The sequence below is a fragment of the Sebastes fasciatus genome, chromosome 15 (assembly GCF_043250625.1).
Source record: "Sebastes fasciatus isolate fSebFas1 chromosome 15, fSebFas1.pri, whole genome shotgun sequence".
In the NCBI taxonomy this organism is placed as follows: domain Eukaryota; kingdom Metazoa; phylum Chordata; class Actinopteri; order Perciformes; family Sebastidae; genus Sebastes; species Sebastes fasciatus.
In genome coordinates this window covers 12,819,998-12,836,984 of record NC_133809.1, presented here as the reverse complement: position 1 = coordinate 12,836,984, position 16,987 = coordinate 12,819,998, and the positions used below count along the sequence as shown (strand labels likewise).

The 16,987-nt window shown below is 40.3% G+C and overlaps 1 protein-coding gene across 1 annotated transcript; it reads right to left on the bottom strand.

Annotated features, from left to right (window-relative positions):
• Positions 1 to 351: 351 nt before the first annotated feature.
• znf292a (zinc finger protein 292a) lies at positions 352 to 16,209 on the bottom strand. The gene is made up of 8 exons (XM_074660372.1): positions 16,021 to 16,209; positions 12,618 to 12,772; positions 10,833 to 10,911; positions 10,417 to 10,552; positions 8,936 to 9,138; positions 8,448 to 8,584; positions 7,033 to 7,174; positions 352 to 6,905 (listed from the first exon to the last, which is right to left on the bottom strand). The coding sequence occupies exons 1-8, from the start codon at positions 16,168 to 16,170 to the stop codon at positions 792 to 794; spliced, it is 7,116 nt and encodes a 2,371-aa protein (XP_074516473.1). The 5' UTR covers positions 16,171 to 16,209; the 3' UTR covers positions 352 to 791.
• Between the last annotated feature and the right edge of the window lie 778 nt (positions 16,210 to 16,987).

The window sequence follows — 16,987 nt, the reverse complement described above, 5'->3', positions numbered from 1 at the left end:
TTGTATGTAATATAGATTTCTGGTGGTTCCTAGGCAGATGACAATAAAAAACTGAATTTATACAAAAAAAAAATATATATATTTTCATGCAAATTAAGTCCGGTAAATGTGTAATTTGTGTTTTAATAAAGTCAGCAGACAAACTTATTATTTTAAGCGATCTTGCTCTAATATTTTGTCATAAATTCAACAACAGTCAACTAGAGATATGACACGCTATGACATGCCATTATTTGTCTATTTTCCATATGAAAAACTGTGCATGAATCTAGGAAGCTGAGGAACAAATTTACTCGACCTTGAACTAACTCTGTAAAACAACTGAAACAAAAAAAAAGTCTGCAGACAATATTTTACAAAAGGAAACAGTAACATTTTATTGAACACTTTGTGGAAGACATGTAAATATTACAGATAGGTCTACTAGTGTTGAAAAAGGATGAAATAAATACAAACAGAACTTGAAATCCCATAGGGATATATAAAAACATAGTTTTTCTTTAAAAGTCTCCATTTAGCAAAAAGAAAAAAAAAAACATCTTCAGTACTAAGCATAAATACAAACATGTTTCTAAAATCTATGCCCTATAGATTACCTGGTTATTATAACTAACATACATACTTAAAATCATCCAAGACATTTTTTCATTAGGTACAAAATAGGCCATTTCATCGTTAACTGTGACCATAACTGTTAACAGTTGGAAATCTGATGCATTATCAAACAAACCATTCTGCAGCATAACTTCTCAAATCCTGAGTGAGATCGAGTTGAAAACAAAATATCGGGGCTATGAACCGCTATAAAGCCACTTTTTTATTTTGACTATGGGCTTCATGTCTTGTAGCTGCTTTAGCAAAAGATCAGCACCGTCTGAAAACCTTTTATCCATGACAATCTTGACATTGCTCACTGATTTGAGATTAAGCGGATTTCTGAAGTCTACTAGATTTCCACAGCCTCTGATTTCATCCGTTATTTTACTTTTCATTGCAGATTTCTGTCTGAGAGTTAGTTGTCTTTTGGACGGCAGTTCAGCACTAGATTTGTCATTTAATTTGCGTTTGGAAGAGTGGGTTGACTCTGAGGTTTCCAAGAACTTAAGGAAGGAGTCTTCAAGCCCTAAAGGCTTGAACGACCCTGGCGTGACCCCGTCGTCGCGTTGTTCTTGGGCTGTAGGGGTACCAGGATTTGAGTTCTCTCTTGAACTGTTAACAGTCGAACGGTTCCTAAGGGTCTGGATCCTCTCCGGACAAGCTGGTGTAGGATGTGCAGGCTTTCTGGGGCGGCCTCTTTTAGTCCCTCCGTCTGTCCCAGTGGAAGCTTGAGATTCTGCACTATCGTCGTTGGACAGCTTGCTGTCTTCTTGGCCTATTCGATCCACCGGCTCATCTGTTTTCTGTTCGCTGGGCTTCTCGGCGTCGTCTGGCTCCGTCTCCTCGGAAGATGAGCTCGACGCGCCCTCTGATTTGCTTGAATCTTTGAATCTGGAGCGTGAGTACTTTTTGCAGAAAATGAACTGGCTCCTGTGGTCTTCGATGTATCTTTCTGTGAGGCCATGAGTGGTGTAATGCTTAAATATACTTCTCTCAGCCCGCTCCACTGCATCGCAGCCTATTATCATGCATGGGTACTGCAGGGCGGACTTCTTGGTGCACATGGCTGACGCCTCTTCGTGTGATTTTAGTGTAGGCTTTCCAAAACTAGTCCAGTGTTCAATGGACTTCCCGTCTTTCTTTTTAGTGTTTTTCTTCTTCGATTTGAATTTGTTTTCAACATTCTCCTTCCCGTTAGCCTCCGTGAAGAACCCCATTGATTTAGTCCGTCTTCCGTCGCTCGTTTTAGGATCATAAACGTATCCGTGCTTTTTTATCAGGTGACGGAGGAGGTTCGATTTTGTAGTGTAAACGCGGTCGCATTCATCGTACTCGCACCTGAAAGTTGGATCAACTGAGCCGCTCTCGGAGATGGCGATCTCCTTGTGGTAGTTCTTAATGTGCTCTATGTACTTTTCCACGGAGCTGAACGGGAGAGCGCACTCGGGCCGGTCACAGTTGAAAGTCCCTATGGTCATGCTGGCCATCATGGCAGTGGCTTTGTCGCGGGTGAACTTGTGAAGTAAAAGGTAATGCTGCACTAACCTCGTGATTCCCATGAACACCCTGGAACAGTTTTTAACTTGACACCTGACCTCATCGTCTTTGTCTACGCTCTGATGGCTCTCCTGCCCGTTGTTAACGCTCGTCTTTTCAACGTCAGGTTCGGGTTTGCTCGGGGGCAGCGACGCCTGATGCATGGCCCTGTAGTGGAGAATCAGATTTTGCTGGATGGTGAATGCGGCGGTGCATCCTTCGTGAACACAGCGATATGGTCTGTATGGACTGTAGGCGTTGTCTGTCTCACACATTTTTAAGCTCAACCTTTTCTGAGATCTCTCTTTTCTCTGAGATTCATCCTTCGTCGGTGTGCTTTTGGAGCTGCTGGCTTTCTCTGGGGAGGACGAAGCAGACGCAGTTGAAGGGCTCGACATCGGCTCCTTAAAAGATGCATCTAATCGTCCTTGCTGCTTCTTCGCTTTTTTGCCAACCGGACTGCGTTTCTCTTTTAAACAGGATTTGTCTTTTTTCTTCATATCTGGACTCTTGTTTACGACAGCCACTTTAGTTAGTTTCTCTGGGGATTTTTTGTGCACTGGCTGTTCCACCTCACAGAACGGCCTATCAGTCATATAGTTTTGAGGTGGTGGTAGTTGTGCAACAATCGATACCTCAGACATGAAGCCCTGTTTATCTGCATCTCCTGGCGACGTGATTTGAGGACCTTGTGGATCATCGTCTGTTTGATCTGCGATTGCGATGTCGAGTGGTTCTTGTTTTATAGCAGGTAACATGACTGCGGATTGTGTCGTGCAACTGGGATTAGCATCAGCGGTCACACGGCTAATAAACACCTCATCTTTGTTCAGTCTAAATGCACGCCTGTTTCGGGCGCTGATCCTCAGCTTCTGCATTTCTGGCTTTGACAATCTATGGACCTTTTCATAGTGAATTCTCAAACCTGTCGTTCTCGTGAACGTTTTGGGGCAGATCTGACAGGGATATGGAGACAGCTTGGATGGGGTTTTCTTTAGATCTTCTATCATGTCATTAGTGTAGTCGTGCATTTTACTCAAGTGTTTGAATAACGCCTCCTTTGTCATGAACGAGTACTCGCACTCATCCTGGTCACATTTAAAAGGTTTGGGGACCTTTTCAGTGGGCTTGTCATCACTTTTACTCAGCATTTTACTTTTTTCAATGTCACGGGGAATGTCACGACTGACATTTTGCTCTAAAGCCAGAGCACTCCGCATCTTCCCTTGTGCCTCGATCAAATCCAACCGTTGAAAGGCATGTGAAATTTCCATCAGGTGATCCTCTTGATAATGCCCAGCGAGGGCTGGATTAACCAACTCTCCGGGCTTCTGTTGCTGGTTTTCATGGGAGACAGAGTTTGAATAGTCCATTATATTTGTATTCTGGGGCTCCTGTTTCAACACCATGGGTGAAGTCAAAGTGGTTAAGCTACAAGATTCCTGTGAGAAATCGCCATTTGACGCGTTGAATGGTGCTCCTGCTGCGTTGGCGTCAGGGACGTGGGGGTCATTGAGAAAATCCAGAAAAGATGACGGCAGATCTGCGGTTAGGTCGATTTCATCTACAGGCCGGCACTGTGAGCGTTTAGATAAGTGGCCTCCGAGAGACTTGGTGCTTGTGAACTCTCTGAAGCATCTCCTGCAGATGACTTTGCCATCCTTAATGATGGCCGGCCATTTGGTTCGCTTGCTCAACCTGGCGCGTTTTCCTTTCAGCGTGTCGGGGTCACCGGCCTTTTCATCTGACGGGTTAGCCTCACAGTCGGCGTCGGGACACTCCTCATCGTAAGGGAAATCTGCGTTTGGACTGAGCATGCCGTCCACGGAGTTGTCCATGTGTTCATAACAAGGAACGGACACATTCTCTGTTTTAATTATTTCATGTGTAGCTTTTAATGCAACTTGAGCCTCTGGGCTTAGACATTTCATGGGTATATCGACTGACGAGTCTTGAGTGAGACAAGAGTTTTCACTCTGAGCATATGGAGTGTGGTAACTTCCTTCAGGGAGGCTATCAATTGTTGAGATACTGTTTCCATTATCCAGCTGGCTCGTCACACTGCTTTTTCCTCCCACATCGACGCCGTCTCCACTGCCCTCTGGATGCATTAGCCCATACTGATTCCCTCCATTATGTATATGCCCTCCATTGTCAAGCATCAGAGAGCTTGACACATACTGAGACATCAAACTTGAAACTGAAGGAGCGTTTGACATAGACGGACCTTGCATAGCTGCCATTGAATGATCTCTATCAGGCGGGTGAGACGCTGCGGTTTGATAAGAGTCTGCCTGCCAATGAGGATAGCTCCGATGGGGGTACTCGTTCATGTTGAGGTTGTCTGGATAGTTATTCATGGGAGGTGAAGACCACGACTGGGACACGTCTGGCTGCATCATTCCGCTGGGATTATTCTGGCTTCCCCATGACGGGTACATTGTGGGGTTCACCATCGGAGTGATGGGCACAGGCTCCATTGATCCAGAATAACACTGGGCGGGCGAGGCTGAAGATCCCATTGGGTAATCCATCTGCTGCATCCCAGGTTTGTTGCATAGTACTCCTGGCTGATGTGACGGCCTGTTCCCAGGGTGCTGATTCGGTGAAGCTGGCCCACCTGGAGCCCTTTTTGATGTAATTTTGGCCACTTTGTTATACTTCTTTGCCAATTTCCAATCTTCAAATATTTCCGGGTGTTGCTTCTTCACATGCCTGGACAGACTTTTGTTTGTGCTGTACGCCCTTGTGCATTCACTATACGGGCAGCAATGCAGATTCTCCTCGTTGCCAGCAGTTGCAGCAGGCGTGCTGGAAGGGTATCCTTGCAGCGAAGAAGGGATTTCTGTCTTGATTTGACTTGGAGAAATTATTTGTGGAATCGCTTTTGGAAGTTCATTGCCCCGTACATTATTAAGCCCCTCTCCCTGTTGACTTGCAACAGGGTTTGGTGCACTTGGTACAGGATTTACTGGTGGAGGGATCTCACCTTGCCCAGCCACATTATGGTGCGCATGTGGAGCCTCTGGTGCTGGTTCCACATCGGCTGGTGCTGGAGTGGGGTTTGTCAGCGGAGTGTAGCATTTCTCTGGTTCTTTCATTTCAGCACGTGCTGCAGAATTCAGCATGCTTTCAATCGAGTGTTTCACTTTCAGCGGAATGGGTTCTTTGCCGAGCTCTGGTAAGCTGCACGGTGATGCCTCCTTCATATATTCACCTGTGTTATTCCTTTCAATGCAGGCGTCTGCAGAACAGGTGTCTTCATTGCTCGGGGTGCTCTCGGGTGGTGGTTCTACTTTTGGAGTCTCGGGAGGGTTTTGACTCGTGATGGGCAAACTGTGTACTGCAACGTTTGTATTGTGAATCTGTTGGTGAGACAAGAATTGAGTCTGTGAGTAGAATATTTTGCCACAGTTTTCCGTTTGGCAGGTGTAGGTAAGGTAATGCTGAGCCTCGTGATCATACAACAGGTAGGCCTCACTGAAAACTTCGCCACAGTTGGGGAACATGCACTGGGCCTTGAATTCGGGATGTGTTTTTCTATGCATCAGAAGCTCAGAGTTGGAGTTAAAGTTGGCCTTGCAGTCCAGCTGTATGCAGATGTATGGTTTGCTGCCACAGTGCATCTGTAAGTGATCATTAAGGTGTCTGACGTTAACAAACTGCCGTCTGCAATACTGGCACACCACCTTCTGTTTTTGTATCTCTAAAAACCTCATGGCCTCTTCGTCGTCCTTGTGAGATCTGACGTGAGCCATGAGGTTGCGGAAAAACTTGAACGCCTTGGAACAGTTTTTGACAGGACAGAAACAGTCTTGACTTATATGAATGTCCGATGTAGTTTGTTCTATCTTAACAGGAGACGCCAATTGGTCGCCAACTTGCGATTCAATTTTAACAGGACTAATGCTCACCTTGGCAGCGACTTTTGAATTTTTTGATGGACTTTTCGGGGACTGAGGTGGTTTGGTTACCTTCCTAGCGGCTTTCATCGCAGCTAGTCTCTCTTTGCAAGATTGCTTTACATGTGATGCTACATGTGGCTCTAAAATCTCCCTAGTTTCAAAACTGTCTGCACAAATTGGACACAGATACACTCCATCTTTGAAGTGCTTCTGCGCGTGGCGAACAATCCTGTGACCCAAGAACTCCTTGTCGCACAAAACACAATACTGCATGTAGGCTCGCCAGTTTCTGAAGCGGGCAGACACAAAACCCTGCTCCCGGAGTTTTTTCGCCTCTCGGTTTTTTTCTCTTTCATCCGTGATTTCATTGAGTTCATTTGTAGTGGTTAGCAGGAAATCCTCCAGGTCTCTGTATTCAGGGAGTTTGCCAAGTGCACTTTCCACCTCCTGTTCGTCTGTGTCGTTGAGTGTGTCAATAGATGACACAATAGCTGCCTCCTCTCCCATCAGTGCCAAGCAGTTGCGTTTCAGTGTTTTCCAGTCCCAGAACTCTGGATCAAAAGGCCACTGTGTCTTGAAGGCCAGCAGTAACTCGCAGCGTAAAGAATTGGGCACTGGTAGACTCTCGTCCTCCTCGGGCTTTTGGTCGGGTTCGTTGTACAGTGACTCCACAGCATAATACGAGTCGACGGTAGGCTGGAGGAGGAACTCGGTCAGCTGGCACGCACGCTTGACCTCCAGATCAGTCGGCAAGATGCAGGAAATAGTCTTGCAGATGGTGGACTTGCTATCTTTATGGTCACTGGATGTCATTTTTAGAGCTTGAATGCACATTTCCACGCACACTGGAAGACCCACCTCTCCAACCTATGGAAATAAAACAAATAAAAACAAAAATAAAAATAAAACAAATTTGCCAAGTGTTTTATTTTAAGGCCCCCTTAACAGAAACAATCATATCATATGAGTCATTGTTGTAGACTACTTCTCTTACCTCATTTTGGATTACTTTGATTAGAAACAGAATATGACAGACGCTCCTGCAGAGATGAGCCATCTCTTTGCTGTGTCCAAGAAATGCATCAGCTGACGACTCTAAACGCATGAGTAGCTTACTCCAGAACAGTGTGAGTTCCCTGCAAAACATCACAAACACAACTGTTAAAAACAACTTTTTAATTTGAAACTAAAAAGTATATATATTCAGATTACAGATGACCACAAATCGACATAGTTTTAACTTCAACTGTATCAAAGAGTGTGAGTCATTTATTCACAGTTGGCATATCTTCCCTCGAGTACTAAGCTATAAAGAGACATAGACCTTCAAACACAAAGAGTCATCCTCTGGAACAGGCTCAACAGTGCACATGATTATTACAGAGATTATTTCAGGTTAGAGATGCACCGATTGTTATTTTCTTGGCCTATTCCGATTTCCGATTTTTTAAGAGTCTGTCCTGCTGATTCCGATTTTCTTTCTAAGAACTATAATTGACAGGAAGACTACAGACTGACATTTTTCCACAACCGCCCCGAAAAAATAATTTCAAACGATCAAAAATTCTAAATGTTATCCTTTTACTTTATGATTGTCATCTTTAGCGGTTATTTAAAAATACACAATTCAAATGATTAGGAAATAAATTATTGTATTTTTATTTAAATATTTGCTTTTATTAAAAAAAATCTTGTCATTAATAGTTCTAATTATATATTATAATCTGCTTAGAACTAACGTTAGTGTTAAGAAGTTAAACAGGTCATAAATTCCTCTCTATTATCCATTTTATATTGCTGTGAAAACATCTCTATTCAAGTTTCTCACCAAAAACTTAATTTTACAAGATTACATTTGAACGTATCATGATAGGGTTATAATTTACCTTCGCCCAATGCTCATCTGGAGCTTGAACGCACCATAATGTAACTCAATTGAACCTCCGTTAACGGAGCTCTTCAGCTCTGCGCTGTCGGCAGACAAGCCGGTCACTGTGATTACTCTGAGCAGCATCATGGGAATGAATTACAATATCATAAGTTTCTGATTAAGTTAGTTGTTTCAAATGTTTTTAAGGTTGTTCCTCCACGGCTTATTTAGCAGTTGTGACAAATTGCAGCTTTATGTCTTCTTCGCTCATGCTGAAGAACTTCTACACCAACGACATGTTGAGTGTGTGTGTGACTGTGACGTTACTGTCTGTGCCGCTGTGTGCCGACGTAAAAACCCACATGCGGCTTTGTCACTAAATGTGACCGGCAAAAAAATAAGAAATATGAGATTGATCGGCCGGTCACCACTCATGGCCGATCAGCTGAAAACCATCCAGTTTCGATCGGGACCACTGTATTCCTGAGAGTAGTTTTGTGTTCTAAAAGTATTTATCTGAAACAAACTGCAACACTTACCAGGCACAATAAACATCTCCTTGAAGCAGCTGTCGCTTGAGAAAGGCAGAACATAAGCAGAGAGCTCCTTTCTCATCCCCCTCTGACTCCAAGTTGCAGATCATTTCAAGAGCATCTTTACAGTCTATCGACGCAATCTACCAGAAAGAAAGAGAGAAACAATCAAAGAAACAGTCAATTTAAATGAAATCAAATAACTATCTGTCACATTTGACAACACTGTTGGGCCATTTTGTTATCAAATATCAAACAAATGCTGAGTGATTACTGGGTTTTGCTTGTTTTTGGAAAATAACAGTCCGTCTTCATTCCAATTGTCCATTTGTTTTAATGCTCATGTTACAAAAAAACATTTAGATTTCAATTTTCTGATTGTGGATTGGGAGATTTGCTGGGTTAATAAAAGATATAACATCGCTGATCAGTTGTTGAGCACTTGTTCAAGTGTTACATGTCATGACTTTGTGTTGCTGTGTGTCATTTCTTACCTCTTCCATTAGCTGCTCCTGATTTTTTGTCATACAGATGCAAACCAAGTAGGTTTGCTTGAAGTTTCCTTTTCCTTCGTATCCCGGATACTCTGAGCACATCTTTGCGAGGACAGCAGCTTTATTGACGCTGTCCACTTTGATTAGGTGCTTTATTCTCATGTTCAGAAGCGTGGCACCTTCCAGCTCAAGATACTCATGAACTAAGAAACAAAAAGTAAAAAAGGACAAACAGACAAAAAGGTAAGAAATTGCAGATGAGATGCAGACAATTATAATACACACATTGAATAATTATAATTTCATGCAATTACAGCTAGTCAGCGCAGTGCATCTTCAAACTGGGCCCACGATACAATATTATAATGATATTGAAGTCATGATACGATCTTATTGCGATTTTAAACATTTTGTATAGCGATAAGATATATTGCGATTTATGTAACAAATCCATATATATATATATATACACAATACTAATAGTTTATATAATAAAAGATCGATACTTGACGTCCATGTATTGATACAATATTGTATATTTTTCCCCAACCCCTACTTCAAACCCAGTGGTGTAATGTAACGAAGTAATAATACTTCGTCACAGTTGGGAGTATCTGTACTTTACTTGACTTTTTATACTTCTGTCAATTTTCACTTTTTTACACCACTACATTTCCTAAATAAAATGTGTACTTTTACTCCGATACATTTCCCCTAAGCATCTTCGTTACTCATTACTATTGCAAGCAAGCAGGTTTGGTGAATCCGTGGCAAGTTCGTTCATTCATGGGAAAGGCAAGTGCAAACAAAGTGCAGTCAAAACGGTAGTTAGGTTTAGATTTCTGCTCAAGTCCAGGCAGGCTGCATGTCAGATCATGCTACATGCTATATGGAAAAACTGGATTTTGCTCTTTAAATCCTTTAAGTTGTGGAGACAGTGTTTTTCTTCAAGTGTAATGTAGCCTCCGTTTTTAAGGTGGTGTACATGTTAAGAGGAATAATAAGACCACGGTCACACATGTGCAAATGCAGGTGAGTGACCATCAGCTGCCGAGGCAATTTTTGAACTGAAAGTTCACCAAAGTGAACTGCATTTCAAATGCAAAGATGCAAATTTGCTTCGCAACCGGAAACAAATGTTTTTTTCCGCACTTTGGCTCGCATTGAATGAATGTGAACGGGAGGCGAATATTAATTTTGCGCATGTGTGATCGCCCCATAAACTTCATAAATCGTCTGACTTGCTTGCTTTTTTATTAACAGTATTTACTTGCACTTTTATTTTCAATACTTAAGTACATTTAATATCACAAAAATCACTTTTCTGATGATTGTACAGTAAATATCAAACACTTTTACTCAAATAATAGGTGACTTTAACTTCTACTAAAGTCATTTTCTGGTTAGATATCTGTACTTTTATTCAAGTGTGGCTTCCAGGTACTTCATCCACCACTGCTTCAAACCCAGTGAGAACTAACCTTGCTCAGTTTGAGGGTTTTGATAGGACAGGATGCTGCTCAGCGTGGTGTTGGACCAGACGCCATCCTGTTGCGCCAGAACTGAGAGCAGGCAAAGCTGCGTGCTCCCACTTTCTTGCAAAAGGCTGTGTGCCAACTGCAACAGAAGATAAATAAGGATGTAGTAACCTAATTACTAAAACAGCAGTGAGTCATACTTAATGTTATACAGTCTAGAGTCTAAAATAACTGTTATGACAAGTGAATGTGTCACCAGTTTATATTTCTTCAAAAGCAGCAGTGATCATTTCATGCTCACATGGTTTTATTACTTTTAAATGATGAGCTAAACCAAATGCACTCTAATTACTAAACAACTTGTCTTTGCTTATCGCTGCAACGATAAGCCTCAGGAAAAAGTCCCTGGGAATACTGACCTTCACGGAGGACTGAAACTCCTCCCATAAGGCACCAGGGACATGCTGGGGCATTAAGAGCAGCAGCTCCGCACAGCTCCTGTGAATCCAACAGTCATTTGTTTTAAAGCCACATTTAGGTCAAGGATGTGCACAGACACTCCACAAATTACAAGAATAACTATACACACAGTGTGGTGCTGTAAAGTCAGTCAGCGTGGCATTTTGGAAATATAATAAAGATGACAAAGAGGAGGAATGGGGGTGTAAATCAGCAGCGGTGAGACACTTTAGTTACATGGATCAATAAAGGTGTACGTGTAGGTGTTGTTAAATAGTATTTGTTGTTTTTCATATAATGAAAAACCGCTCAGAGTGGCCAGATCAGAAACTGTGATCAATAATGTACAAAAAGAAAAAAGTGAAATCCTTGACATTAATAATTGTTGCCTCTGTGACTCTTCATTGTGTGTGTGCAATGCATCTCCACGTGCAAAACACAAAGTCTGCAGCTTATCCCAAATATGTCGAAGCTCCCCAAGAGGTAGCCTACATTTCTATTCTGCTTACAGCCTCAAGGACTTTGCCTTTATGGCTACTTCAAGAGCACTTTGTGTGAATATCGGAGTATATCCTGTATACTGTTTGCAGAGTATTCCACAACTTTTCATGTCTAAATTTACTTTGTGATTTGGGTGTGTTTTGTTTTAATTCTTATTGTCAAATATTGTGCATCTTTTGTGTAAGATCGCTGTCTGTCTTTGCGATCACTAATAAGAAAACTACACCAATGGAACAGAAAAGCAAACTAATTGTCTAATGTTGTATGCACATCCGAAACCTGTAACCCATTCTTTGCCACATCAACTTTGCTTTTAATTTTAGTGCATCTGACTCCTGGAACAAAATTCAACAACTCATTCAAATCAATTCACTCCTTCTAGGGCTGCAACTAACAATTATTTTCATTGTCGATTATTCTCTCTGTTATGTTAATCGATTAGTTATTTGGTCTATAAAATATCAGAAAATGGTGAAAAATGTTGATCAGTGTTTCCCAAAGTCCAAGATGACATTTTCAAATGTCTTGTTTTGTCCACAACTCAAAGTATATAAATATAATATAATATACAAATAATATAAATTGAGTTTACTATCATAGAGGAGTAAAGAAACTGGAAAATATTCACATCTAAGAAGCTAAAATCAGAGAATTTTTACCTTTTTTCTTTAAAATACCAATTTAATAGTTGACAACTAATCGATTAATCATTGCAGCTCTCAATCACACCTTTTGATTTTAGAAATTTGATCTTAAATCTCCCGACTACTACTTTCTTTTGCATAAGTGTGTTATATTTTACATTATAATCTGTTAAATGATCTATCGTAATTGCAAGATTCTAGGGCTTTTGTATATTACTGTACTTTATTTTACATCTTAAAATATCCGAATGCATTTATCAAATTATTTGTTAAAGATATTGAATCTTCTCTGTTTTATCATTGTTGTTGTTTTGGTTTCCTCTTCTTTGTTTTGTGATTGACCTCAATGATCTCTCGAGTATAAATAAAGGTTGAATGAATGAATGAAATGAACTTTACAATACTACAGGAAAGTTAAGACTTAATGAAGAAGATGATTTCCCCAACATACAATTTGAGCATTATGCATCATTAATGTGTAACAGATATTATTACAGGTAAAGTTTATAAGGAAGATGCTGTTAGAAAGAATAAGAGAAATAATACAGGATTTCGAGAAATCGTATTTCCAGTGACACCCATGTCGGAGTTCCTACTCACAGTGCTAACTTTTCAAGTAGGAGTGGCCCGTTTTCACATTCGGAGGAGAGACAGGAGGCAGCCTTAGCAAAGCTGAGGATAGCCACAGTGTAGACCCCCAGCAAAGGCAGTGGATCCTCATCAGTTTTCCAACGGCCAGCATGTTCCACAAGGACCTGGAGAGCATACAAATACTATAATTAGAATAAAACCATTGATAGGTTGGTTGTTTTTTAAGGATCCTAGTATAGAATAGCAGGCTAAAAAATACCTGGAAAATGAGAACATAAAAATCCAACTTTTTAAAAACAGACAATGTGTATAAATCACTTATATATTTCTTTAAAACAAATAGTCCTTCATCAAGCAAAAAAATGCAGAATATTCTGTTTCTAGCTTCTCAAATGTGAAGATTGCTACTTTTCTCTATTTCATAATCATTGTAAATTATATTTCTTTGGAGTTTTTGCAACTGCCTGGAAGAAAACACATTTGGAGTCATTGCCTTTCCCACTGGGACATTGTAATAGGCATGTTTAGGCACTATGTTCTGACATTATATAAACTCAACAAATAATCAATCTTCAATCTAAAACTGACAGATTCATCAATAAAGAATCAGAATCAGTTTTATTTGCCTTGTACATACATACAAGGAATTTGACTCCAGTTTTATGCATCTCTCTGAACGCACTTACACAGAAATGTGAAATATGAAAGTTGCCGGTTATCATACCACATATGGGTATGTTTTTTTTTTTATCTAAAGTATAGAATAAACTAACGTAAGTGAGTGTGTGGGTTAAACATACAGACAGGAGCAGTCTGGCTGCGCTGCTGCACACCTACAGCACATGTTAATTGGTAATAATCATAGGACATTATTTTAAAAGCTCACAGCTGATGTTGTTTTTCATTTAGTAATTAATTACTTGCTAAATTATATAAAAAGTAAACTAGGGCTGTGTTTCGGCAAGAATCTGGTGATATGATACTTCTATACTGTAAGCAAGGCGATATATTGCAATATTTTTTAATCTAATTTTTGGAAAACTGTCATGATATAAAGAACTCACCACCATATGCATAAAAGTAGAGTAAAAAAAGTTGACTTTTTTGATGCAATCAGAACAGTGGGATCTGCATTTGCATTTTATCACAGTCTCTGAAACATCCAACATCATAGCACTACTTTGAGAGGACACATACACAAAGAGGGCACATCTCTTTACAAATGAAATAAAGTATCGACTGAGTTCATCTCTGCATGTAAACTATTCATTAAAAACCAATAGTGTTTTTGAGAATCGATACAAAATATAATATTGTGATATTCAAGCTTTCGTTACACCCCTAATGTAAACTAACATGCTTAGTTATAACATAACATATTATAGTTACATGCTATTTTTATCAGGTTTATAATTCTCATTCCTTTAAGGGTCTTTGTAACTGATAATAATTGGGGATGCACCGATCCGACTTTGTCAGTCCTGATATCGATGCCTGGGCTTTTGGTACCAATCCAATACCGAGTACCGATGCAATACCAGCGTTTAATCAATAAACTGAATGCTTCGCTGTGTGGAAGTGACTGGGATCATTCTTCTATATCTTATAGCTTTCCTCACTCCGTAAAACATGTAGCAAATAAATACATAGATATAAATTTACTGAACTGTTATTTAATATTAAAATAATAAATCGTGCACTGGCGACTTGGTAAAAAAGATCATAAAAAATAACAATTCAAGTGTAAACCTGCTTAATGCTGCAACAAACTGGTCAAAACGTAAACATAAATTTAAATTCCAGTATATAAAGTATGTAGTATATAAACATTAAATGTAATCGAATAGATCGGCCCCATTGTCACCGATACCCGATCCAGCTATTTGAGTCAGTATCGGCCTGATATTCGATCCGGTATCGGTTCATCCCTATTAATAATGATAATATTAAGATTTATAATAGTGTAATACCGTAAACCGTGATATTTTCTCATTCCTCTGTACTACGACTGAGTACAAAGATGTGATAGCAATTTAGATTAAATGGAAAAAGTAAAACTTTGTGGTTTGCTTTGATTTCAAAAAGTCACAACTAACTTTAGATTAAAAAAAAAAAAAAACTATCATGGATGGAAAAAAAAAATACATTTGGATCAATATTTACTGTTATTACATACTGATTATAAAAATTCAGGCAAGATGTGGACACCTAAGACAACAAAGCATCAGTTATGTGTGGCTCTGCAAGCAAAAAAAACAAAAACTTTTCACCCTCCCTTTCTTTTTTTCTTCACCCAGCTCAAGTAACACCTCACCTTCATCAATGAAAACTCCCTCCATTTCTTCCACACACACACTAATATTCACACAAGATTCAGCATTATATCCTGAATGAATCCATTATATTCCTGCAAGTTTGTGAGCTAAATCTCCATCAGTATTTTAACAGCATGCAACCCAAAAGGCTCCCCCCCCCCCTTTTTTTTTAAACTAAAATAACTTAAAAAGTTAAAGTGGGACAGAAAACAAACCAATAATCCAAACTTAATTTGGTGCAGTGACAGTAATCCTTGCAGTAAATCAGCTAAATGGAGACCTTGCATGTAATTTTTTCGTGGTCAAATTAATTAGAGGAGGATGTGTAATGGAGTCAGTGACCACTGCCACACTTTCCCTTTTTCAAATCTCAGCCTCAGCTGCTATAACATTTAACATCTTTTTATCTTAAAGCTGAGCTATACCACTGTAATAACTACTAGCTGGATTAATTAGTGCAAAAAGGCCTGGTCTGGGCTAGCACCTTAGAAAGAAGAAAGAAAAAATCATTGATCTTTCCGTACAATAAAAAACAGCTCCCCTTTTTTAACACCAAGCTGAAAAAAAACTAAACATGGAGATGCATCGTTATAACAGCTTATAATAAAAAAATTACTTGTGCATATCAATGCAATCGCCCTGTAAAAGATGGCTAACCTAGCTACCCTTTTTTTTTTTTTTTTTGCACACAGCATGACCACTGCACAGGACAGGGGACCCTGCATACCAGCTAGCAGCATTCATCAGCTATTAGCTCTCCTTATGGCCCTGGAAAATACCAGTAATGCTGTGCACGGCGCTCACACACTAGGGGTTGACTTCTTTAAGGATAGTCCGACTTTTTGCATGCAAGTTAATAAACATTATTTAAGGAATGGGTGAAAAAAAACCATGGTGGAGTTTTTTTTTTCTCCCCATCTTTGAAATTAGCCACAGCTAAGCTCTCCTTTAGCTACATTGTTGTAGCAGAAAACGTAGACGCGCATCCTCGGCCAGGAAGCCAGAGGGGCTGCAGGCTGAGCTGCTGCTGCTGGCCGGGATGTTGCATGCAGCAGCAGGGAGAGGAAGAGGAGGACGGTGGTCGGTGGAGGTCTAACCTGGCAAAACTCCTGGCAGAAATGCAGCGAGGCTTCCAGCGGAGACTGCTCTGTCTCTCTCAAAGCTATAGTCAAAGCGTGGAAGCGCTCTCGGAGCTCCTCGGTGGCTTCCCGTGTGTCATATTCCTTCTCTGTCTCCCCCTCCGCCATCTTCACAACACAATCACGACCGCGTACGCACAGATGTTACGTTGCTGCCAGACCCCGCACACGCACGCGCACGCAAGAGCAAGAGCAAGAGCAAGAGTAGAGAGGGGGGAAGGGAAGAAACTACACCACATACACACATACATGATGTCAACAAAGCATCCATGGCCTTTTACAGTGATCACACACACTCTGCAACACACACACCCACACAGACTGGACTGTTTACTCATCAGGTTAATCTCAGTGTGATTGCTCCTGCATGAAGACCACCATGCTTATTACCATCCATGCAAAAGATATACTGTAGGTCAGCTATGACCTACAGTATAGGTTAGGCTGTATGTTATCAATGTTATCAATAGCACCTTTAATATTCATCAACATTTAAAATTGTAGACTTTAGATGTCTTTACGATGACAAGAAGAAGATGTGTATTTTCCTTCTATTTTCAAACATGCATTGGTGCAATTTATTTATCGATTTAGCGTAAAAATAGCCAAAATTTAGCGTACGTTTGGAGCTTTATTTAGCCTTCTTTGCGACAAGCTAGTATGACATGGTTGGAACCAATGGATTCTTTAGGTTTTCTAGGTTATATGATAAAATTAAGTCCGCTACAACCTCCAAAGGATCGATTGCGTTTATGCATTAAAGAAATCAGTGGCGTTAAAACACATTTGCGTAACTTTAACTTTGACAGCCCTAGTCACACATCTAAAAGCAAAAAAACTTTCAGATGCTGGACCCTGGAAAAAATCTTATTAAATGAGGGTCTGCGGTCTAATTTGTGTAAGTTTAGGGGTCCTTGACGTGAAA

Coding starts and splice junctions, on each gene's coding strand:
- znf292a (XM_074660372.1), bottom strand. CDS start 16,170: ATGGCGGAGGGGGAGACAGAGAAGGAATATGACACACGGGAAGCCACC. Junction 8,585..8,935: donor AGGAGCAGCTAATGGAAGAG/GTAAGAAATGAC, acceptor TCTTTCTGGTAG/ATTGCGTCGATAGACTGTAA. Junction 7,175..8,447: donor GGAGATGTTTATTGTGCCTG/GTAAGTGTTGCA, acceptor GATGTTTTGCAG/GGAACTCACACTGTTCTGGA.